The sequence below is a fragment of the Bolinopsis microptera genome, chromosome 2 (assembly GCF_026151205.1).
Source record: "Bolinopsis microptera isolate Bmic1 chromosome 2, MBARI_Bmic_1.0, whole genome shotgun sequence".
Taxonomy (NCBI): Eukaryota; Metazoa; Ctenophora; class Tentaculata; order Lobata; family Bolinopsidae; genus Bolinopsis; species Bolinopsis microptera.
In genome coordinates, this window is record NC_087073.1 from 19,619,813 (window position 1) to 19,644,934 (window position 25,122).

The window sequence follows — 25,122 nt, forward strand, 5'->3', positions numbered from 1 at the left end:
AGCTGATCAAGCTAAATGAGCTGAAAATATTTATTGCAAAAAAATAATCCTCCAGTCGCATCGTGCACATATATATGCTCATCAAATCAAGACCTGAATAATCAGAAAACCGTGCCAAGATAACCCCAAAACTCATTCATTGGCCGAGAGTTAATGGTTCCTCGACATTAAAAAATGGAGGTAACTAATCAGTTTTAAATAACTAATCAGGTTTAAGGTTATAACTGCTTAGGTTATAGCGTCTAATACTCAAAATTTGCTCAGTGGTTTCATTCATCATCAAAATTTGTTTTCAAAACAATCCTTTTTTAACAGAATCTGCGAGCTCTGTAAAACATCTTAACTGAGTCCAGTATCTTTACTGGGAGAAGTGGTTTCTCGCAGACCGACAAACCGTGTTATGATAATTAGAATAATGATTATTATATCTCATATCATATTCATTCATTCATTTTCAAGGTACCACAAAAGCACAAAACGTAACCATAACGTCTCCCTGCAGATTACAGTGCGTTGCCGGGAAGTGGATTTATACGACTTCACAGCACATACCGTCACGACCTAAAGATATACGCAAGCGACGAGGGCAGAGTTCAGACAACTGCTGCTGCTTTCGCTAAGGTAAACTATAGTAGATTATTATACGTACTATTTAGCTAAAAGGGTCTTTTCAGCTATATTAGGTTCAAGTTCTATGGTCCGTGATTCTTATATTATAACTTATGGACTATATTAATATACAGTAGCTAAACCCAGTTATGTCCATATAAATTGAAATCTTTATTTTTTAATTTATGAAGGACAATTATGATAAATTATCTACAATTTACCACAAAAATCGCAGTTCGAACTGTTTGTCTTAATTTTGTTAGATTTTGAGCTCCATTTAAAATTAAAACACCATGCGTACATAAAAAATAAAATAAATCGGGGTTTTACTGTAAAAGTTTTGGATTCCGCCTGCGCCTATTTTATATCCTGTTCGGTCGTTTGATACATTTTCACTCAAACAAACACACATTACTATTTAGCACTTCAGTACACTCAATTTCAAACAAAGGCTAAAATTAGTTATTTTAAAAATATTTCTAATTTTTATGTCCGATCATCCAATGACTAACATCCGATGTTTTGATAGAAACCGGTTACTAAATTCCATAACGACGATCGCAACAGGGCACAGACTGAAAAGTAACAAACTTGAAAATGATGACCGTCAAAATGTGATAGTTTATATACCCTCGCGAGCAGCAACCCTAGAACATCCGCTACGTGTGCATCTCAGTTATATCCCGTAATGATTCTCTGGTGGTTACTAATCACCATAATAGTGGTGTTTATGCCAGTTATGTGATAATGTCATCTTTTTGTCCCAATATATGTGATATATATGTCAAAAGCTTTATCTTTCAGAGAATATTACTCTAAACTGTATTTAAACTCCGTATACCACTACCCGTGTTTTAACTAGTACATATTAATATTATATGTTACTCAAAACCCGCTGGTTTTGTTAATGTTATACCACTACCCGTGTGGCGTGTTTTAACCACATATTATTATACGTTCATTGAAGTTTGAGGATATTGGTAAATATTAGTGACCCTACTAAATGGCACGATGATGTAAAATGTGTCACACTATGAAACTATATAAAGCCTCAATGGTTAGGATAATCGTTTCATCCTCTAGATAAACTTTGTCGCATAACGATATCTTTATCAGACGATAAGATATCGCTTAAATGCGGCCGGCAGTGAGTTGTAAACTTTGTCACACTATAAAAATGTGACAGAGTTTATATGGACCCCTTGTTGCCGTGTTTGACCAAATTTTCGAATTTCAAATTTATAGGATAGTTGCATATGACTATTATCTACAAATTTAGCGACTTTTTCGTTAAATGGTAGCACCATGTAAACTCCGTCACACATTTAAGAAATTTATATGAGGGATGTTTATGACATCCTGACAAGAAATGCCGAATAGTCTAGCATTGTTTTGTGAGCTGAATGTGTTTGGAATTATTCACATATTTCATTGTTATAGGCAAATACAAATACAGAAGGCAGAAATAGGTAAATTTAGTCACATAAATTTGTATGATATCTCAACATGTGTGAAATTGAGTAAATATTAGTATACCAACTTAAACACCCTATATTACGTACTATGGATCAATTAACAATATTTCAACCATACGCCGGTCATATAAATTATTATATGGCAGTGATATGTTAACATTGGCAAAATTTCAACACCTGAACAGGGTAAAAATTTGTAAATTTCGTCACAAAAAAAATATTATAACTTTATTTGCTCCGTGTTGGCAAAATAACTAATTTATCGACATAGTGATGGTGATAAGTAGTAGTAGTAAATCTTTCAAAGTACGAAATATCTCTTTAAAAGAGCATCCTAGGCACCTTATAGATATCAAAACGCATAAAAAAGAAAACAAAAACATCAACCATCTTCTAACTTCTTCCACTCCTCCCTATCTAAAGCTAAAAATCTAAGGTCTTCGAAATCAGTCAAATTCTTAAGTCTAATATCAAGATTTCTACTAGTCAAGTCTTTTCTAATAACATCTAATAAGTTTAAACATGGTCTACCCCGTCTCCCTCCCAGAAAAATATCAGAATTTATAGCAAATAACATAGAGGTGTATGCTGGTGAGTCTTCCTTTCCTCTTAAGATATGTCCTTAAGATATGTCCTGGTGATAAAGTAAAATTATATACTAATTGAGGTATGATTCTTCAAAATAGGGGCAAGAAATGTAAATTTCGTCACATCAGCCATAGCATTAGTTAGATAGATTTTTTTCATATCAACTGCCCTTATTATAGCAAGAATGGATTTATACAGGAAATATAGAAACCCATGCCCATTTTTCATCACATTGAAATTATACTGTTGGGGCAGGAAAAGTAAATTTCGTCACATTTCGGTAAATTAGTGATACCAAACTCAGCATTGTTAAACTTGGGTTCTGATTTGCTGAAAAATAACCAACCAATAATTCCTGGAAGGAAATTGAATTTTAACTGAGGTATGGTTCTTTAAAATAGGGGCAAGAAATGTAAATTTCGTCACATACGTAATTTTAAAATTTAGATAGATTTTATTTCCTACCAATAGTCCTTATTATAGTCGGAATGGATTTATACAAGAAATGTAGAAACCCATGCCAATTTTTCATCACATTGAAACTATACTGTTGGGGCAGGAAAAGTGGATTTCGTCACATTTCAGTAACTTAGTAAAATTAAACTCAGCATTGTTAAACTTGAGTTCTAATTTGCTGAACAATAACCAACCAATAATTCCTGGAAGAAAATTGAATTTTAACCGAGGTATGGTTCTTCAAAATAGGGGCAAGAAATGTAAATTTCGTCACATACGTCATTTTAAAATTTAGATAGATTTTCTTTCATATCAATAGTCCTTATTGTAGTTAGAATGGATTTATACAGGAAATATAGAAACCCATGCCAATTTTTCATCACATTGAAATTATACTGTTGGGGCAGGAAAAGTAAATTTCGTCAAATTTCAGTAACTTGGTAAAATTAAACTCAGCATTGTTAAACTTGAGTTCTAATTTGCTGAACAATAACCAACCAATAATTCCTGGAAGAACATTTTATAATGTATGTAATATGTTAATCACAGACTATTTCATTCTATAATCATTGCATTGTTTCCAAATTTAACCTATTTATGATGTCTTATCATTTTGTGACGATGTTTACATCAACTGCCCTATACTTGAATCAACTGTATCCGTGTATCGTCCTTATATAGAGTTTTCCCGCAAAATTTAACTTATTTACGATGTCGTATCATTTTGTGACGATGTTTACATCAACTGCCCTATACTTGAATCAACTGTATCCGTGTATCGTCCTTATATAGAGTTTTCCCGCTTTTCAAACCAAAATCAGATATAAATGATTTCGGAAATTCACCCAGAATTTCAAATTCCATATAATGTGACAGAATTTACATCATTTCCGAATAACCAAGTGCATGTATTAGCTAACTTTTCAAAACAACATATTTTAGGGCTATGATTGGCAGAAGAACCATCAAATAATGAGTTGAAAGGGTTTTGAGGACACCTCACAGTAGAAAAGAGGTCTCGTATTCTGAGTGTGACAAAGTTTACGAAATATTGCCTTAAAGCCGTTCGATCCGTGCCCTTTAACCAATGTTGTATCATAATTGTTAGATTGACCTAATCTACTATGTTTCAGACCAAGGAATGATAATTGGGCAGCTATGGTAAACAATGTCACAAAAATGTGACATTTTTTACATTATAGTGCCTAAAAGCAATACATTTTATTTCTGAGCAGTGCATATGGGAGTATGGGTCACGTGGCTAATGTTCAGAACTTATGAACACGCTAGATTAATAGATGCTAAAATTAAGCCACTGTCGTCAAAAACGCTATTTTAGAAATTTACCAATATCCTCAAACTTCAATGAACGTGTACTATATATATTACTAAAAACCCGCTAGTTTTGGTCGAGGAAATTTAAAAAATCATTTATGTTTAAATTTCTCTAATCTCTTCGCCTCTGAGTACTGAGTAGCAAAGCTCTAAGCTCTGTACGGAGCTCCGTAGTCTGCACTGTAGAAAATATGGATTTTATTTGACAATGACGACAACGTTATAAATATTCGGATTCCCTAATCGACGCCTTTTAAGCTTTTAGTTTTACCGTATCAAAGAATATCGATCAAACGTGAGCTAGTCATGGCGTATCATAAAGCATGGCAACGTGCGTTGCTAAGCTGTGCTTGTTCGCGCATGTGCAATCGCTTGCTGTTGCTACGCAACGACGTAGTAAACTTTTGATGTAATTTCGCCATTTTTCTAACGCCAATTTTTCCTTACTTCCGACGTTAACGGGGGGGGGGGGGGGGGGGGGGGGGGGGGGGATCAGGCACCAAGTGCCGGACATCACGTCGACTAAGTGTAGTTTTGGATATTTTTCACTAGACCCACCCACCCCCTTTGCGGTACTAACTGTTTTTTTGGATAATACGTAAGACACCCGCCCCTTTTGCCGCCTTTTGCGGTACTAACTGTCGAAAAATCGTGGTACTAACTGTTTTTTGGTATATAGAATAAGATACCCACCCATTAATTGCTTTAAACAGCTCATTAAACATTGGAAATGGGAAAATTATACCCACTATTTAGTAGGGGTTTTGTTTTCAATGTAGTCGAATTAGATAAAAAGTTACACACAAAATTTTAAAATTACAAAAAACCCAAAAAAACTCAAAAATACCTCAAAACCCATTCCCAAATTTTAAATTTGACGTTAATTATAAAAAATCTAAAGCCTAAATCAAAATTCTAAGAAAGCTATACGTAACAACTACATTTCCCTTTTCTACAACCTTGCTAAAAATCGCGAGGTTTCAACTCCTTTTGCTAGCTGAAATTGGTCACATCGAAGGGGTAATTTTTGGTTAAATGCTTAAATGGTTACATGCCGGGGAGATTTCGTCAAGTTTAAAATATTATAGTATAGATAATATTACGTTATCCTGCAGGCTGAAACTGGTAAATTGCCTTCGTGCTTGGTACCATTTACAGTAGTTAGCAAGTCAAAACTGTTATTTTTCCGAGAAATTTTATGACCGGTAGTTTAAACACGGGAAATCGAAACCCAGTGACTTCAGGGGTACAAGCCGCCGCGCTGATGAGTTTTTAAACACTCCCACTCCACAAGACTTCACTCATTCTATGTATATTTTGATGTGAGAAATCATTTCAAAATATAACCATGAAGTTCGCAGCAATATTTTGAGCCCAGATCCAGGGTCAACTTGTTCTATCATTAGATAAAATGTGTAGTGTATCGGAATTAGTTACATATTTTATCTGCGAAATGTTGGTCTCAATCTAGTCTCACGCCGCAGCATGCCGCCACGATGTTGCCGTTTTAAAACACGCCGCCGAGGGCCGGCCGGCGTGTACCTCTGGTGGTACTACTATACAGTATACACATTACACACAGGAAAAGAATCTAACGGAAATAATAAATCTGATAATTTAAAAATTTACATTTTGACGTCCCAAATAGTTGCACTATTATGGTCATGGAGAATACATTAAATTGAAACTAAAGGTAACAGCTAGAATGTAACCCTAGAATGTGAGCTCCAATATTGAACTACTAAAATGATCCACTATAGCTATCTAACACAATGGAGTTAAAGCTGTCTCTGACGTCTGTGCGCCTGCTCACATTAAACTGATATAACAATTAATTTAGCTAGTCTGATCATGGAACTCGGGGGATATTAATTTAATATCTGTGAACTAATCTTATCTCAGGTCCAATGTCCATTATTAATCTTTGTTATTATCATTACCAACCAACAACCCCTCTTATTCATCGACTTATATTATAAGCTACATTTTAATCGGCTGTATCTTCGGTTGTGTTGGATATTTTTTGATGCCATAAAAAATTACAAACAAAAAATACTATTAGCTTCCTCCCTGTGACTACGGGCTTTCTGGTATAATTATAATTCGAACATTTCTGTACGACCGCCCATGTGCAAATTATATGAGAATTCGAAGTTACATAGTGACCATGGTAACGAGGATTGTTACACGCACGTGCACTAGCCCGGTTCATAAAACAAAAATATTATCAAATAATTTCGGTAATAGGCTTATCTGTTGTTCCTTAGTCCAAATAACTACCAAAAAAAATTTGAAGCTTCAACTCCAACCGGAACCACCCCCCCCCCTATGCCACGCCCATTTTTTTCATCAATTTTTAACAGGTAAAAATCTTCGTATCATCGTGCACGTGCAAATATTTGCGAGCACCATTTTTATCGGTTTTGTGGTAATTACGTTGTGTTCAGTGCAAGGTTGGAGCTAAGATGACGAGAAGAAGAAACGAAACTATTTCACGTCTCATTTCGCTTTATATTCGAGTTCAAACCATCAAGACTGTATCGTTATAGTTATACGATCCAGAGTCGCCGCGTAACAAAGTTGCTGAAAACAAAATAATAAAGAGAGTTTGTTTATGTCTGTCATAGTTTCTCATCTTGGCCCTTGGAGTTAACCACTTCGTCCATCAGTAGCCTAATGCCAAATATTCCTGGTTCAAATCCTTTAATGCCTCAAATCAGCATGAAAAAATAAAAAATAGGCCAAGGAATAAGAATTTTAGTGCTCAAAATGTGGACCCCAAGTGGTGTCAAAAACGCGAATTAAATAAGTAATAATTATTTTAGTCTCTTGAGTCTTGAGTCTTGACACCACTTTAGGGTTAAGTTAGACAGGTTCCTGCTAGTGTGTATAGTGGCTTACAAAGTAGGGAGCGAAGGATCTAAGCTGGCAAACAAAAAAAACTTAATAATGTCCACGATATTGAACCCAATATTGAACGTAAAATCAGACTACTTATACTGATTCACGTTTAGTGATATTATCTTGTATTGATTGCAAGTGAAAGTCGATGGTTTGCATTCGTCATACTTACGGGTAACCTTGCTTCCGTTGCTCAGCAAGCCATATTAGCACTTGTTTACCGTTCAATCGCTCCTTACTGTCATTTAGGTAGAATTTCATATCATCGCACTGTTATGTTACTGTAACTGTTTTACTACTTTCATTCAATCTTAAACCTTAGTTATAACTTCTACTGCAGCTTTAAGAGATTAATTGAGGATTTTGGTCAGGAAATTGAAGGGTTCCGGTTACTGCTTTTTCACAATGTCCCGAGAACACTGGATATCGGGGTCACTAAGGTACGAGGTCACTCAGGCATAAAATGTGACTCAGTTCCATGGGGCCTAAAATTCTGAGGCATGAGATCCTTGGGTATGAAATTACTGGAGCTGTAAGTCTACAACAGGGTGTCATGATTATTGGCGCTTCTCAGACTTTTCCTAAAAACCATCAGAAATCATTAGAACCAATCACTGGCCCTCAGAAACCTCATTTTGGGACCCCCTCAGATGGCAAAATTGGTCAAAAGTGTGACAAAAGCAATTTTGTCAGAACACGTCCGATCAGCTGATCTACAAATTAAACTAACTAAGGTTTCAAGAGATAATTACTGTTTATATATGACTGAACGCTGACCCGAACTTCCTCTGTAACCTCTTTAACTGTCGCGTCTATCATCCTCTCTGTGAGAATTTCTTGTGAGAGACTTAATTTTTAAATGCGATAACCATAATAAATAGCTCTCCATCCTTCCTTCCCTTGTCGAGCGAACTGTCATCTCAGTCACAGCAACCTTTCACCCAATCACAGATAGTGGGTGAGGTAAGCATTTTTGAAGGCTCCCCGTCGAGCATCGCACAGAAAGTTGTGGCTGAGCTTCGTGGGCTCCTGTCGGAGCTTGAGGAAGTCTCTTTTTAGTCCTACGTGCTAGGTAGGAAGTGTGAATTTCTATTATATGGTTATTACGTCTATAATATGAGGCCACACAGGAGTTTCTACTATATTTTTATTACGTCTATAATATAAGGCCACACAGGAATTTCTATTATATGGTTATTACGTCTATAATATGAGGCCACACAGGAGTTTCTACTATATTTTTATTACGTCTATAATATAAGGCCACACAGGAATTTCTACTATGGTTATTACGTCTATAATATGAGGCCACACAGGAGTTTCTACTATTTTTATTACGTCTATAATATGAGGCCACACAGGAATTTCTACATGGTTATTACGTCTATGATATGAGGCCACACAGGAATTTCTACATGGTTATTACGTCTATGATATGAGGCCACACATGAATTTCTATTATATGGTTATTACGTCTATAATATGAGGCCACACAGGAATTTCTATTATATGGTTATTACGTCTATAATATGAGGCCACACAGGAATTTCTACTATATTTTTATTACGTCTATAATATGAGGCCACACAGGAATTTCTATTATATGGTTATTACGTCTATAATATGAGGCCACACAGGAATTTCTACATGGTTATTACGTCTATAATATGAGGCCACACAGGAATTTCTATTATATGGTTATTACGTCTATAATATGAGGCCACACAGGAATTTCTACATGGTTATTACGTCTATAATATGAGGCCACACAGGAATTTCTACATGGTTATTACGTTTATAATATGAGGCCACACAGGAATTTCTACATGGTTATTACGTCTATAATATGAGGCCACACAGGAATTCCCGCTCAGTTATTTCAATTCTGCTTGTTTAGGGAGAAACTCTGCTCTGATAAATTCACATACCCCCTAGCATCTCTGAATCTGCTAGCAATAATTTCGAAATCTATTCAATTGTTTCATAGCAAACTGCTGTCTTTACTGGCAGTCACTTCTGCAGAATAATATGCAGCATCTGTATGATTGATGAATAATGGTCTTTATAGACATCTCAAGCTTCAATCATGACCAGCATCAGTGATTTATGGAAATTTGAAGCAAATTCAAATTTTATGTTATGTCGTTCGGCGGTTTATTAATTTAAATTAAATTACTTCAAAAATATTTGGAGGATTTCATCAAATCGATATTGAAATTTGAATATGGCGCTATTACCTTAGTTCCCAAAAATTTGTGTGCCATTATATTGAGCACAATTTATTTGAGCCCGAAAAATTTGGGCAGGAAATTTGAATTCATTTGGGCGACCGAAAATTTGGGCACAAATTCTTCGAAAAATGAACGATTTTCCACTAAAATTTCAGTTAGATATTTGCCTTAGTTCATTATTATTCCTTATTATTCCAGTCATTTTGCTTTCAATTTTAAGCATGTAGGTGGTAGTCTGAGTTGTTTCACATTATGAAATTTACGATCTGCCCAGATTTTACGGTGGATGATAATCCATTTGCAGATCTTGTTTAAATCTCTAGCTATCCGTACCTCTAGCAATTTGTTTTATTAGTAGCTGTTAGCTATTCCAGTTATTTCTATTCATTTAAAATATAAGCCTTTTTACTTGGTCAAGCCATGAATGACAAATTAGAAAACTAAAATTTCAAATATTATTTCACTTGGATATGAAGAAAAAGCCATCTTTCTATAGATTTCAGGGCCACAGGCCAAATGCCAAAAGTTTGGTTAGCAAAAAATTTAGCAGACGGAAAAGATTTATGCAATTAATTTGGTCTGCAATAAATTTGGGCGAGAGGCCCGCTCAAATTTTTTGTCGCCCAAATTTTTGGGAATTAAGGTATTGATAAAGGAAAGTCAACTTTAAATCCTATCCAATTGACTCTGAGCTATAATTTGAACGGAATCCGATTATTGCAATTATCTGATATCGTCAAGTTTTGTGTTACAAGAACATACACATATTCATGTTCAAATTCACATTATAAGCTTATACATATTGATATAAGTATTATATTATTATGTAATACTTATATTATATATATCATGATCTAGACAAGGGGTAATGAACATGGTAATTACATCAATAAAGATTATTGTCCCGCTCAACGAACACACTGAAATTGCAGTAGTAATGTTCGTACAACAACAGGAGGTAACTGGCAAACGTATTTATTTGATAACTTAATTAATTACATAATTTGTTAATTGATTGATGAGGATGGTCAGTGTTGGGTTAGAGATGTAGATTATGACGTCACTATCGCAGTAATAGAGTGAGCGGGATATGTTGGCAACTGTAATATATAATGGTTATAATATGAGGTTAGAAAGACAATGTTATGTACTAGCAACCTGTGTATGTGTGTGTTTGTGAGTCATATCTCAATTATCGTGACCAACTTGATAAACGCACATAAAATGAGAAGATTTCGTGCTATATTTGTAAGCAGTCATCACTTGCTTCAGATTCGTAGATTATTGGCATTTAATTAAACGTGTTTGAACAATGAAAACGAGATAAATAACTACGGTAAAAAAGGGTAAGAAACAAAATGATTAACAATCCAATAACTTACAAAATACACTTCCTAATTACTCTGACTTATAACGCCCTTCATCTACTGTAAAACACACGTCCTTACTCTACCCTTACCTATCACGGTTAACCCTCGTTAACCGTCTCTAACGGAGTCCTACCCTTAAACTACACTTACATAACAGTTTCATCCCTCGCTGACCGTCCTTATATCAGGCCCAAATCCACTTTAGTTCATTCTCGCTCTACCTGAGCCCGATTGTTGTTAACACAAACCCACTCGTGTTGGATTAACCCGTGTTAACCCTGGCTACAACACAGCCTATTCCTGCTCTCCTGAGTTAGGGGGGGGGGGGGGGGGGGGGGTCACCCTGATTTTTTTGTGAAACTTGGTTTCGAGATACCAGTTGATCAACAAACTAGGACCGGTGACCGAACTTTTGAGGGGGTCCCGGACCCCAACAGCCAAACAGTGCCCGCGGGGCAGCCATGCCCATATTTGGTCCAAATTAGGCCCAATTTAGCCAAATACCCTGAACATGCCCAAAACCATGCTTTGGGGTGCTCTACTTGTAGCTACTAGTCTCCTGAACACACATATTAAGTTTTATCAAAATTGGATAAAAATTGGCCGAGTTATGGGATAAAAACCATATGCCCATATTTGGGCATACGCACCAAATTTGATCGATTTTGGCCCATAAATTGGTCAAATATCAATATTTTTGAATGAAACCAACTTTATATGGAAGGTAAGCCTATACTACACATTCTCTATGATTATCAGCTCAATATCTACCTAACTGTGGATTCTGTGTTCAAGTAATCGCAAAAAATGGGCAAAATTGCCCATATAATCTCAGTTCGCGATATTTGCAAAACTGACTTCGCTCAAAACAATAGAACTCAATAGGGTTTCAATATTTTTTCATGAAATTTTCAGAATCAACGTAGAATTGTCTCATGACCTTAAGTTTTGGGACAGAATTTTGAGTTGGGCCTTTAAAACAATTTGGCGGCCAAATTCTAAATTTAGCAGTGCAAATTTTGGAATTTGGCCGCCAAATTTTTGGCCACCCCCCCCCCCCCCCCCCCCTCCCCCCCTTAACCAATGTTGACTCTCCCTACGCTTAAGCCAGACTGCTCATGTCCTCCGCACAGTTCCACTAACTACAGTCCACGATAATGCTCCCTCCAGGACCCTAATGTAACAGGTCCTGGCTCCAAAGTATCCTACATCAATGGCCCTCGATTCGGGCAAACTCAATCTCTCTCTTGCCAGCTCCAACCCCAGATATAAATAATGCCGCGTGCGTGTTTTCACTCGACATTTCCAGACACCCAAGCTCACGTGCCCCTGCTCACAACTTAGCAGCTGTTCTTCTCTCACATAGCCCTCCCTCTGTATCATTGTTCCAGGGTGCAGGTGTTTTAAATCCCATCTTTAAGAAGCTATCTTTAATCTTTTAATCATCTATGTTCACGAAGCTTTTTCTCTATTTCATTGTTTCTCCTCTAGGGTAATATATTTCTCGTCTGCCCAGGTGAGGTTCCACCCATAGTCTCCATTGTCTTCTCTTTCCCTAACTTTACGATGTTAGCGGCCTAAACTCTGATGTCGAACTGCTGATTATATTCATCTCCTAGCTCTTCCAACTATAATACAATAATATAACAATCACGGCTTACATATTTGATAAATATGTTGTATTTGGTCACGAAGGGAAACACACAGTATAGGGTTTGAAATATTCGTAAAACTACATCATGAGAGCCTGGTGTGATTAATAGCGTAATGGCGTTATATAACGCTGTTAGATAAGTGTATATTAAAGGTACTATTGTGACGGTACATTAGAACCAGACAGAAACTATAATATAAATATAAAATATAATATAAATATAATATAAATATAATATAAATATAAATATCATATAAATATAATATAAATATAAATATAATATAAATATAAATATAAAATACAATATAAATATATTATACAGAACGAAACGAAGCACCGTATTTACTACCCCGCTACTATGCGGCAAAGATAATGCATAAGATATGACTAAATAATTGTCTGAGCGGCTCTCCTTCCAATGAGCAACAGCTGTGTCTTGCCTTCCTTCAGCTTCATGAAGTTATTAACCATCCATACCTGTATCTGGTACGACATTAATCTTCTTAGTGACATTCTGTAGCTCCAAGGGTCTCATTAGTGACAGTGGGTGGAAGGATATTATATAGAGTTGGGTGTCATCTGCATAAAGTTGTATGTGGAAACCATATTAAGATATTAACATAGTTATTTTAGTTATATCATATCAGTCACGTTTTCGTCTAGAAATTTTGAGTCTTCAATTTAAGTTTTAATTCCAATAGTTTTCGAATAATAATGATTTTTCTCAGGGATTGTTAAGTCTGGACGGTGAGATAGCACCCATACTATATCACTTGGTGAGGTCACATAAAACTGATAAACTACTTGACCAGCCACCTTCTGGTCCTGGCAAACGCATTATGGCTAAGTAAGCATTAGAATAAACTAATAAAAACATAAAAATGTGAGCGGAGCTCTCGGGCCCGAGCATATTTTACAATTTGTTAGAATTTTCATTATACTATTTTGTAAGGCTTTTAGCGATCAATCATTGATAGATATTGTATTGATCTGAATCATTCTTTCTAATTTATTTTACAAGACTATTATCAGATACCATGCCATTACTTGTTTAAACCTTCTAGCTTTGTAACCTCAATTGTCCGATAGTTTTAAATTATGAGCACGCCCAAATTAAACAATATTTTACGATAAGAACCTATTAAATTTAATCGAAATCTAATTTCAGCGTAAAACTGCGACTGCACAAGATGATCCATAACAAGGAAGAATTCACAGAGGAAGATTATAAGAAGGTAAGTAAAAATAGCTAATAAAATAATTAGCAAATCTCAAAAAGTGTCACTGGCCAGACATTGACCAAATTTATGATAATATTATATTGGTACCAAAAGTTTTGTCTCGCCAAGCTGATTACGAATTAAGATCAATTGTAATATAATTTCAAAATAACGTATAATTTTGAAGTAAAAGGCATTTAAAGGCTGAAATCGGCCTTCTTTGATCCTTTTTTACACGTTATTTAAAAAACTTTGGATTTCACACCTTTTCATACTTTAAAACTCAGAATTATGAGAAATCTTTTCCGTGTCCTTCAGCTACACTCACAAGAATTTGAGAAACGATATCTCAAGAACTATACGATTTTTAGCATTTACAATTTTTTCGGGGCAAAAAATCAAAATTTTTCTTCACTCAGCCCTAATCGGCTTGTAACTTGGTTTCTATTGCTCGATCAAATAGTGTTTAGAGAAGCTCTCGTAATATAAAGATCCAGTAAAATAATTGGCCCTTAAAAATACATTAAAAAATGATATGTATTTGGTTAAAATTCATTGAATTCGCTGCCTTCAAATCAGTTCGTGAGTCGCTGCATTGCGATTTGAATGCGTAATATTGCACCAAGTAGGATATATTAGTATATTAGATCGTTCGTGACTAGGTAGTGCTCATTCAGAAGCACGATCTTTTAGCACAACCTTTTAGCACTCAAACGTCAATTATTAATTCCATAGTAGCAGCCCAATCAAATCAGCTTCATTCGTGCAGCGTTATTGAGTCACGTATTTTTGACCACTTTTGTATGGGTATTGCAGTCTATACAGCCTATTATCTGCAGTAAAACTGAGCAGTTCGGCCGAAATTACGCAAAAAGAGTGAAAGACATCAGGACTTGTGTAACCTAGGTGTATTTCCACCAGAAATACTGAAGAAACAACACTTTTCAGTTCGCTCCAACAGGATCTCAGTCCCTCATGGACAGTATGAGAATCATCAAGAATCCGTACAAGAAGTGCTGTGAGCTGCTGCAGTTCGTCAAGAACATTGTCCAACAGATTAAAGATATCAGCGACAATCCCGAACTTGTCGCAGAATGTAAGTAAAATAAATTCAAGGTAAATCGTCCTTTCTCTCTTTTCTTGCTGAAACTCCGAAAAGTAATCTCAATATTCATTTTAGCGTTCTACGATTAGTATATATGACCATAAAGCTGCAGTTAAAAACAGTCAAGCATCCAGAAAATATGCACGGTTGCAGTAGGTACCATAGACAGAATCATACAAAACTAAACAAAGTTTAGTGAATTTATATCTCCTTTCGGTATGTTTAGATTTATGCTTTCGGAGGGAAACTGTTGCAACTCGATCACTGTATTTGTCATTAAAAGAAATTGTGCTTTCCTTACTGACACTTCCCTGTCATCAGCCTGAGCCACTTCCTAAAATCCTTCATGCGAGTCAAGTAGATGACAACATCAAGTGTGGTATTGAGAGTATTCAGTAGACATCTTGCCAGCGACCACGAATACCAAAACATGAAGTAGTTTGAAAATGGTCCAGAGTCAATGTCCAATTTTTCTTTGTAGATAGTAGATAAGCAAACGGAAAGAGCGTATAAAGCGAAAATTGGAAGGTAGCAAAACAGAAATACACCAGTGAAAATAGTGATGGTACCGGCAGCTCTGCGGTGTCTTGCTTGTCTAGACGATATTACTGGTTTGGATAGGAGATTTATTGTGCTCACAATGAAACTGATGATTATCAGTGCGGCGGGCAATGCGGTTTCAATAGACAGCAAGACGTATTCGGCTGTCGTTTGAATTGGGTTAGAGTGCCTCTCTGTGTGTCAAAGAACGGGTAACAGTAACTGGAATCTGCTCCATATATCACCCCAAATCCAACTAAGAAGTTGGCTACTGGACGCAGTCCCAAGTAAAGGAGGTAGATGTAAAGGAATGCAATGACTACAGTCTTTCTGATCCTGTAAAAAGGATGGACGATGGCGATTGTTCTGGATGCAGTCAGCAGCAGAACAGCCATGGGGTAGAATTTAGTGCTGATATCAAATACTACGGACCAAATATTACAAAATATCTTGTACTCGAACAAGCCAGGATTCCTGCCGCTGAGGAATGCTTGAATAACTGGAATCTGACACAAACAAATAACAATATCAATGCTACACAAACATTTATAGAGTCTCGGTGCTAGTTCTTTCTTGCTATGGAAGTATCCAAAAGCCAGAGAGTTGCCCACAAAGCCCAACAATGCAGCCACTAAACAAGACATTCCGATAATCATATCCCACATTACTGAGGGACCTGAGGGCATATCTTTGCGCATCCAAACATGATCCTCATAGCTGTGGTTTTCTGCCATAATCTCTGCACAAGTTTTATTAAGTAATTTCGAAATGAATTAATAGATGCCTATCGTTCGGGGCGTAATCTCTAAAATTTGTTATTTTATAATTTATTTTGTATTGCCCATTATATCTTTATATTGCATACAATTTCGTAGTGTAGTTCAGTAAGACATACTGATTAGCTAATAAATGGTAGGGTCAGAATCTGGCAAGTGAATGGTGAAATTCTTTGCATCAAACATTAACAATACATTCATTTAATTTTATCCTTAACAAAAGTTCAAAAATATAAATCAATGGAATTTGAAAGTTTGAAAAATACAGTGAATGATAGTAATCGGTCTTGAATGAAATTGCTCGCTTTGCGATGTGAATACAAATCCTCAAATTATGAATTACAATACAATTAGTTGCACTACAATAGCCAACTTTGTAGATAGTAATAGAAACGTTGAGAATCTCGGGACAAACAGTGACACAAAAGGGGTCCAGTGTAATCCGGTGAGTATTATATACTCACATTTTAAGCCAAAATGTACTTTTAGCATTTATCAAACAGGCAATCCGTGAGTCTTGAATCGTGAGCCGCTACTTTCTGCTGATGATACAAAGTTGCTTGGCTAATGTCCTAAGTCGGACGTCGGTAGTGGTACTTAGCATAACTGTGATGAAACACGACAAGCGGTGTAATTCAGGAGTAAGATCCGAAGAAGTTATGTCTTCCATTTTACAGCTCAATTGTAGACGCCAAAATGAATCGAAGCAGAGCAGCAACATAATTGCATTATTCCAAGAGTGCGGAAAAAAATCGTGAAAATATTATCAAAACACCTGCTTTGCATTAGTTGTCCACATGAGCACTGAGCTTGAATATATTTGTTATACTTACTAAATTCCTAGCGGTGATAATCGATCACACGTTTACTAAATTGGCTCATAACTCATCAGACCTTGAGACAACTTACGGTGAACTTAAGTTTTAATTTACCTAAGTTATAATTATTCTGGTTATAATTCTTCGATCTGGCTCTCTCTACAATTACGGGTATAGGACATGAGGGCGAAGGACACGAGGGCGGTAATTTTTTGCCTTGAGCTGCAGGATTTTCATGGCGAGCCAACTTGCAGGATCCAAGTCGAAAAATGTGAGCATGAGCCAAAAATCGTGAGTCTCGACCCTAATCCAATGATACGTGAGGCTGTGACGGAATCTGAGGCTTACAAATTACAATCCAGTGATCCAATAATCCGAACGTTTGATCCGCTGAGCAAAAAAAGTTAGCTAGTGAGCCGAGATTTACAGGAAGTAAGCCAATAATTCGCTAATCCAAGCCCTTAGTCTGAGCCAGTGAGCCTGGATTAGGTTTATGAATGCCTAATTTTTTACTCACTCGCAATGAGTCTCGGCTTATGAATATAAACTCGAGTAGCTATATACTTACTTTTATGAATGACCCCTTGCCCCTTGGGTTTGCACTTTTTGGTAGAGAGCCTGTGCCCTGAGTTCCAAGAAAAGTAGAATAGGCAGAATCCAGTCTTACTTACTCAGGGCTATCAGTTGCAATTTGAGGGAGAGAATTCAAACATTTGTAGATACAAACGATTTGTACAGCTTATAATTTTAGCCTCTAATAGAGCACGATAGAAAGAGTTATATAAATGTTCTCTGTATTCCTTTCCGTGTGACTTATCATATCATAAATATTTTCTTCCGTGTTCTATCTCTGATTCTAATAAATAAATATAATAATAAAAGAGATTAAAAGAACATTCCAATTGCCATATCTTAGACACAATAATCTAAAAACAAATAACTTACACTGTACTCATTTCTATCTTGTTACATCTGATTTAAACAATTATCTGTAACGAATAACTTACCTCTTTCAGATAATCCGCTGTACCACGACGAGAGTGTACAGTTAATGTTAGGACGATGGTCAAAACTAGAGAAGGTATGTAAAACTTTCTTACTGCTAGTATCAATGACTAATCTGCACTTCAAATGAAATGAACATTTGAGTTTGTAGCGTATATATGACGCTTTGCCCTTGTCAGAGGGTCTATCATTATGAGTTTAGATTGAAATTGGCTAATCTCCTCTGAATTGAATACAAATCTGTAAATCTGTAAAATCTGTAAGGAATAAAAATAACAAGACAGCCATGGGGAAACATTATCTCATGTCACACCCTGAAATAAAAGAAATTCCTATCGAACCATTTAAATTTGAAGTCCTCAAAGTATGTAAGGATTATGCAGACCGAATGATCTGGCAATCACTGTATATCAAGCAGTTACTTCCTAAAATAAACACTCAGCTCTCACCTGAAGCAGACTCGTGGCAAAAGACCACATGGGCTATTATGTAAATGTCATCATAATATATGTACGTGGCACCCTTTCAGTTTCCCCGAAAATGTTAGGGAGTAGGAAGCTATTTTCGTTGCTGTTCTGTGTACGTTGGTCTAGCTCTCAAATATTGGACAGTTCTAGATTCTTTGGCCTAACATCTATCTTTTGCTTTAAAAATTTTCTACCGCTTAGAATCTTCCCATTTATTTTTAATGTTTCTCAGAGTTTTATGTATTAATTTGGATATTTACCAGGTCACTATGTAACAAAGTTTTTGTTCCGCCTTGAAGAAGCCATGGGGGCGAAACGTCGGCAATAACGTGTGTTATTTGTATTCAATTCAGAGGAGATTAGCCAATTTCAATCTAAACTCGAAATGAACATTTAAAAGCATTTACATTCCTTATAATATATATATTAACAATCCATCGTGTGGAAATTACAAAATGTCCTGTGTCAATGTGTCATAGCGGCTTTTCTTGTGAAAAATGCAATGAATTTCCAAACGAAACCTATCTATTGTGAAACAAAACAATTTTGAGTATTCGAACCATCATTATCAATTGCAAGGATCTATAAATCTATAAATGATGTAATAAAACTTTCAAAATTAAAACAAATTACGATATTATTATAAGACCAAAATTTACCTTTCAACGAACAAGTGCAAAGTTGGCAGCAGATAGTTTAAATTGTTCCACTTTTCCTTTAATTGCGGCGTACAAATTTACTTAAACTTCGCCCATTTTCATACCTTGTAATTGATATAAAGTGTCCAAGTGCGTCTGATTAATCAATTAATAAATAGTCAATTTCACCCACAATTATCAAGCCAATATATTGGCAGTATATCAGAAAGTTAACAACAAAGTAACAGCGATATGACCTCAAGCATGTTATCTCTCAATTCTATATACATTATATCAGTATAATAATGTATACCTTACTCGGGAATATTATAGCGGGTTAATTTATGACTGGGAAAATTAATGACCGGGAAAAATATGGCGGAATTTTCCAAAACCCACCAAGCATCAAAATGTATTACTATTAGTTTACCTTACTCGGGAACATTATAGCGGGTTAATTCATGACTGGGAAAATTAATGACCGGGAAAAATATGGCGGAAATTTCCAAAACCCACCAATTTATCCCAGTCATAATATTACCGAGTAAGGTAGATAACATTTTGTTACGGAAATCTGTTCAAAATCTGTCCAGCAGTCGTTACACTTACTGTAACACTGAGCTGGGACGCACAAACTTGGATTAAGTTGCCAACTTTCTCTGCATTCTCAGTGTGAGTTGTGTGAGTTATACGTATTGTAATGGTAGTTTGCACAGTACTGATCAGCGTTGTTTCCAGGATTTCCAGTCCAAGGACGGCTCATTTGATATCAGCAAGATACCCGACATATTCGATAATATCAAGTATGACGTGCAGCACAACAGCAAGCTGGGACTGAAGAACACTATTCGTCTCTACTCCTGTGTCAAACCTTTAGCTGATCTCATCGTACCCCAGGTTTGTTGCATTTGACACGTCACGTGACTAACCAATCAGCTTACAGCAATTTTCATTCGACCAATCAGCTTACAGCAATTACAGCAATTCTCATTCGACCAATCAGCTTACAGCAATTCTCATTCGACCAATCAAAGTTGCTTCAGAAGTGAAACTTCAAAAACAATCAATAACCTGGCGTAGTAATGAGTTCATTATAACCATATTTCATTATAACCATAGTTAATATTTATAAATAACTTCCTTCTTTTTTTTTTCTTTTTTTTTTTTTTTCTTTTTTTTTCTTTCTTTTTTTAAATATGCAACCTACTAAAACCAATGGAGCCCTCCCCGGGGTCATTACTCTCGCATTTGCGAGAGTCGTCCAAAGGTGTGAAAGTAGGTCAAGATTTGTTCACACCAAGCTCTAGCATCGCTATTTGTTGACCATCTGCCTTCACTGAAGGTATGTTTTTAGAGAGTGGAGGCCGACCGTCAGCTTGGGATGCAGGGCCAAGTGGTAAACAACGTCAAGGCCCCTTCCACATGGGCCATGTTGGTTTTGGCAGATACTTTGAAAATAAGATATGAAGTGAATGAGTGAAATGAAGTGAGTGAAAAGGGTGTAAAAGAGGAAGAGCTTGTAAGGTAGTTTAGGAATGGAAGGAAGCAGGGCATGTACTACAAAAACAGCTAGTAGTACTCTAAGATAGTAACAATAACCATTGAAAATTAAATAACAAAGACAGCAATATAAATGGGGTGGACAATATGCCCTAATCGGCCAAGATCGACACAATAGAACTTTTGTGACCTATTTTGTATCCTGTAAGTGAAAGTTTAAGAAGTTTGATATACCCCTGCCAGATCGGCATGTCCCCTGCCTGAAATCTTTTGCTAATGTACCATTTGGCAACAATATTAAAATAATTTATAATTTGTGAAGTGTGATTACAAACTATAAAATTAATTTTATTGGGGTCTTTGTAATTTCTATCGATTTTCCTTTTGATAAAATCTTCAAGTATTGTGATGAAGCTATTTGTGTGGATACAATGGAGATAGATATGAGGAATTGTTTCTAAGTATGTGTTACACAGGCTACACATGGGAGTATCTGTAACAATTTTCATTTTGTGTCTCATGTATCTACACGTCGTGATCCTCATTAAAAGTTTGTACTGAAATTGAATCAACTTAAAATTTTTAGATACTAAGAAAAAAAGGTTGCTTAGAACGACCACCCATTCTATTGGTTGATTTTTTAGGTCAATAACCCATTGACGTAATGGGGACAGCTCGTTTGGGCAGATAGAGTCGTACATTTTATCCCGAATTTTACTTCCCTTCACCTGTCCAGTTACAGAATGTAAAAATTTAAGTTTTATATTTGAGTCAACAAACTCAATATTCCTTGAGTTAATAGTGGGGCAGTTATATCTCCGTATCCCCATGATAATGTTACAGTACTCAGTTTTGGAAATATTATTTGGAGACAACTCCCACTTGTTAATGAACATATCGTAGTTAAGGATTGTACTTTGGTCTATAGAAAGGAAATCTGAGATGTAAAATATTCCCTTATCAATCAGATGATTGTTCCAAAGTTTGGCCCCGATGTCGGTTATTGCTGGGTTGTACCACACGCAGTGATCAATAGAACCCAAGGCTGCATTTACCGAACTTATCTTCCACTCAGTGTAACAATTAAGGACGTCTTGAGTAAAATGGCAGTTGGTTTTAGCGAGACCGTTTTCTACGGAGATGGTGATATGGTCAGGAAATTTCAGTTGCATAATCATAATATCTTTCCAAGTGTGGTGAAAGGAATTATTTAGTAGCTTGGATATGAGGCTGGTTTTAAGACCTATAATAAAATCAGATAAATAAAAAAGTCCCAGGCCTCCATGTTCCTTATTTCGGGGAATAATCTCACGTTTTACTTTATCGCGTTTGCAACCCCAAAGAAAATGGAAAATAGTCGTGTCAAAGATTCTGATAAAGGAAGCATCCGGTCGAGGGAGAGGAGAAACAAGATATGTTAATTGGGAAAAGAGAAGGGTTTTAATGACTGTGCATTTACCCATAAGCGTCAAATCCCTCTTGCTCCATCGGCTTATCCAAGACTGAACCTTAATCAATTTATCATTATAATTACTGTTGACAATATCCATCAGTGAGCCATCGTTCATATAAATTATACCCAAAGCGGTGAAGTTATTTGTTATAAAATCATAGCCGTATAAACTTTGAAGGGATTCTAGTAGAGTTGTATTGAGACGAGCTCGACCCAAAGGAATACATCTAGTTTTGTCGATGTTAGCTTTACACCCCGAGCACTGAGCAAAAGTTCTGAGTTCTGTCATAACCGCCTCTACACGTTCAATTGAAGCTTTCAGAAACAGATCAGTGTCGTCTGCAAAGAGACTCTGTAAGATTTCCACACCTGATATGTTAAGACCCCTGATATTAGGATTAATCTGAATTTTATTCGAGAAAGTTTGCGCCACAATCAGAAAGAGAATAGGAGACAGTGGACTACCCTGGTGAAGACCTCTTAGAATATAAATAGGCGAGCTTAAAAACCCATTAATATTGGCGTAGTTAAAGCATGCTTGAAAAGCCACTTTAATCAGTTTAATAACATATTCGCTGAAACCCAATAATCAGTTTAATAATATATTCGCTGAAACCCAATAATATATTCGCTGAAACCCAATAATATATTCGCTTAAACCCAATAATATATTCGCTGAAACCCAAATAATATATTCGCTGAAACCCAAATAATATATTCGCTGAAACCCAATAATATATTCGCTGAAACCCAAATATATTCGCTGAAACCCAAATAATATATTCGCTGAAACCCAAATAATATATTCGCTGAAACCCAACACATATTCGCTGAAACCCAACTAATATATTCGCTGAAACCCAATAATATATTCGCTGAAACCCAATATATTCGCTGAAACCCAATAATATATTCGCTGAAACCAAACATATATTCGCGGAAACCCAATATATTCGCTGAAACCCAATAATATATTCGCTGAAACCCAATATATTCGCTGAAACCCAACTAATATATTCGCTGAAACCCAATATATTCGCTGAAACCCAATAATATATTCGCTGAAACCCAATATATTCGCTGAAACCCAAATATATTCGCTGAAACCCAAATAATATATTCGCTGAAACCCAATAATATATTCGCTGAAACCCAACATATATTCGCTGAAACCCAATATATTCGCTGAAACCCAAATATATTCGCTGAAACCCAAATAATATATTCGCTGAAACCCAATAATATATTCGCTGAAACCCAAATATATTCGCTGAAACCCAATATATTCGCTGAAACCCAAATAATATATTCGCTGAAACCCAATATATTCGCTGAAACCCAATATATTCGCTGAAACCCAATATATTCGCTGAAACCCAAATATATTCGCTGAAACCCAATATATTCGCTGAAACCCAATATATTCGCTGAAACCCAACAAATAATAACTTCCTTCTTAATTGTTAAATTGTAACCCCACTTCCTGAAACTGTCAAAAAGGGAAGTTGAATTCGGGTTGCAGATATATGTATCTAAACCAGCATAATTTGGTCCGCAACTTTCACTAGTCTCTTTATTTTTGATAAGGATAGACAATAACTTGAGTTGAAAGTTGTATACTTTCTCGGAGAAAAAATAATAAAAATTAAATGTCTGGTGAGACTTGTCAAATATCAGAAACCAATCAGCTTCAAGTAGCAGCTTGAAGTGTGACTAATCAATAATAAGCTTACAGAGCTCCTGCATGATTAATTGTTATTTATAGCATTATTATTGTGAGTGGGGCAGAAAATATTTATCGACATCAATAAGTTATGACTCACTAAACATCACGTCTGAACTTCAACAAGTTAGTCAGACATTATGGTACAGTTTTTATGAATGTTTGATTACATTAAGATAATCAAGGCCTCGTGCTCACCCTTTTTTGCATTCTTCGGTGGAATGAGATGTGTGTGGCGGGTCTAAAACACGTACTTGCTTTTATTTGAGTAACTGTTAAGCGGTAAAGGTATGTGTAAGGTACATGGAAGGTATGTGTATGGAAATGGTTGGCTCAGAAACAATAAACATTTGTTTCCGCTAGCGGCTATTGGTACGTGCTATTATGAATGATTCTAAGATGTACAATGTACAATGTACATAGTACATTGGTCTTAATAGCACTGCAGATATTGTACTGAAAATAATGAGAATATTTTCGAAGTTTTAAAAGAACATAATATTTTACGAGGTTTCTTGTATTGGCAGAGAATCGTTGTCATATTATGGAAGATAACATGTATTTCAATAACAGTAGTGCTGGACAGCTTCTTGTTTATGTGCCAAAAAATTAAAGGTAAACATTGAAACAGTTAGCAAAATCATAAGTCACAGACATTCAAGAATTTTATACATGATATAGTTAGAACTTAAATTGTCTATCAACACGGAAACCGTCTAAAGTGCTCAGCACACCTGGGCTAGCTGCCAAACTAGGTGGTGGTCCCACAGTGTTGTTCCAGCACACCTGGGCTAGCTGCCAAACTAGGTGGTGGTCCCACAGTGTTCTTCCAGCACACCTGGGCTAGCTGCCAAACTAGGTGGTGGTCCCACAGTGTTCTTCCAGCACACCTGGGCTAGCTGCCAAACTAGGTGGTGGTCCCACAGTGTTCTTCCAGCACACCTGGGCTAGCTGCCAAACTAGGTGGTGGTCCCACAGTGTTCTTCCAGCACACCTGGGCTAGCTGCCAAACTAGGTGGTGGTCCCACAGTGTTCTTCCAGCACACCTTGGCTAGCTGCCAAACTAGGTGGTGGTCCCACAGTGTTGTTCCAGCACACCTGGGCTAGCTGCCAAACTAGGTGGTGGTCCCACAGTGTTGTTCCAGCACACCTGGGCTAGCTGCCAAACTAGGTGGTGGTCCCACAGTGTTCTTCCAGCACACCTGGGCTAGCTACCAAACTAGGTGGTGGTCCCACAGTGTTCTTCCAGCACACCTGG

At 36.4% G+C, this 25,122-nt stretch overlaps 1 protein-coding gene across 7 annotated transcripts in view; it reads left to right on the forward strand.

Annotated features, from left to right (window-relative positions):
* Positions 1-25,122, forward strand: part of LOC134811874 (inositol hexakisphosphate and diphosphoinositol-pentakisphosphate kinase 2-like) — a 71,091-nt gene that overhangs the window by 34,607 nt on the left and 11,362 nt on the right. For all 7 annotated transcript variants that reach the window (XR_010159866.1, XR_010159863.1, XR_010159864.1 and 4 more), the window contains 6 exons: positions 503-621; positions 13,348-13,466; positions 13,788-13,854; positions 14,788-14,935; positions 18,095-18,159; positions 19,927-20,085. Coding sequence is in view for 2 of the 7 variants with exons in the window: in XM_063818984.1 (XP_063675054.1) it covers positions 503-621; positions 13,348-13,466; positions 13,788-13,854; positions 14,788-14,935; positions 18,095-18,159; positions 19,927-20,085 (677 nt within the window). In the remaining 5 variants the exon portion in view is untranslated. The remainder of the gene's footprint in view (positions 1-502; positions 622-13,347; positions 13,467-13,787; positions 13,855-14,787; positions 14,936-18,094; positions 18,160-19,926; positions 20,086-25,122) is intronic.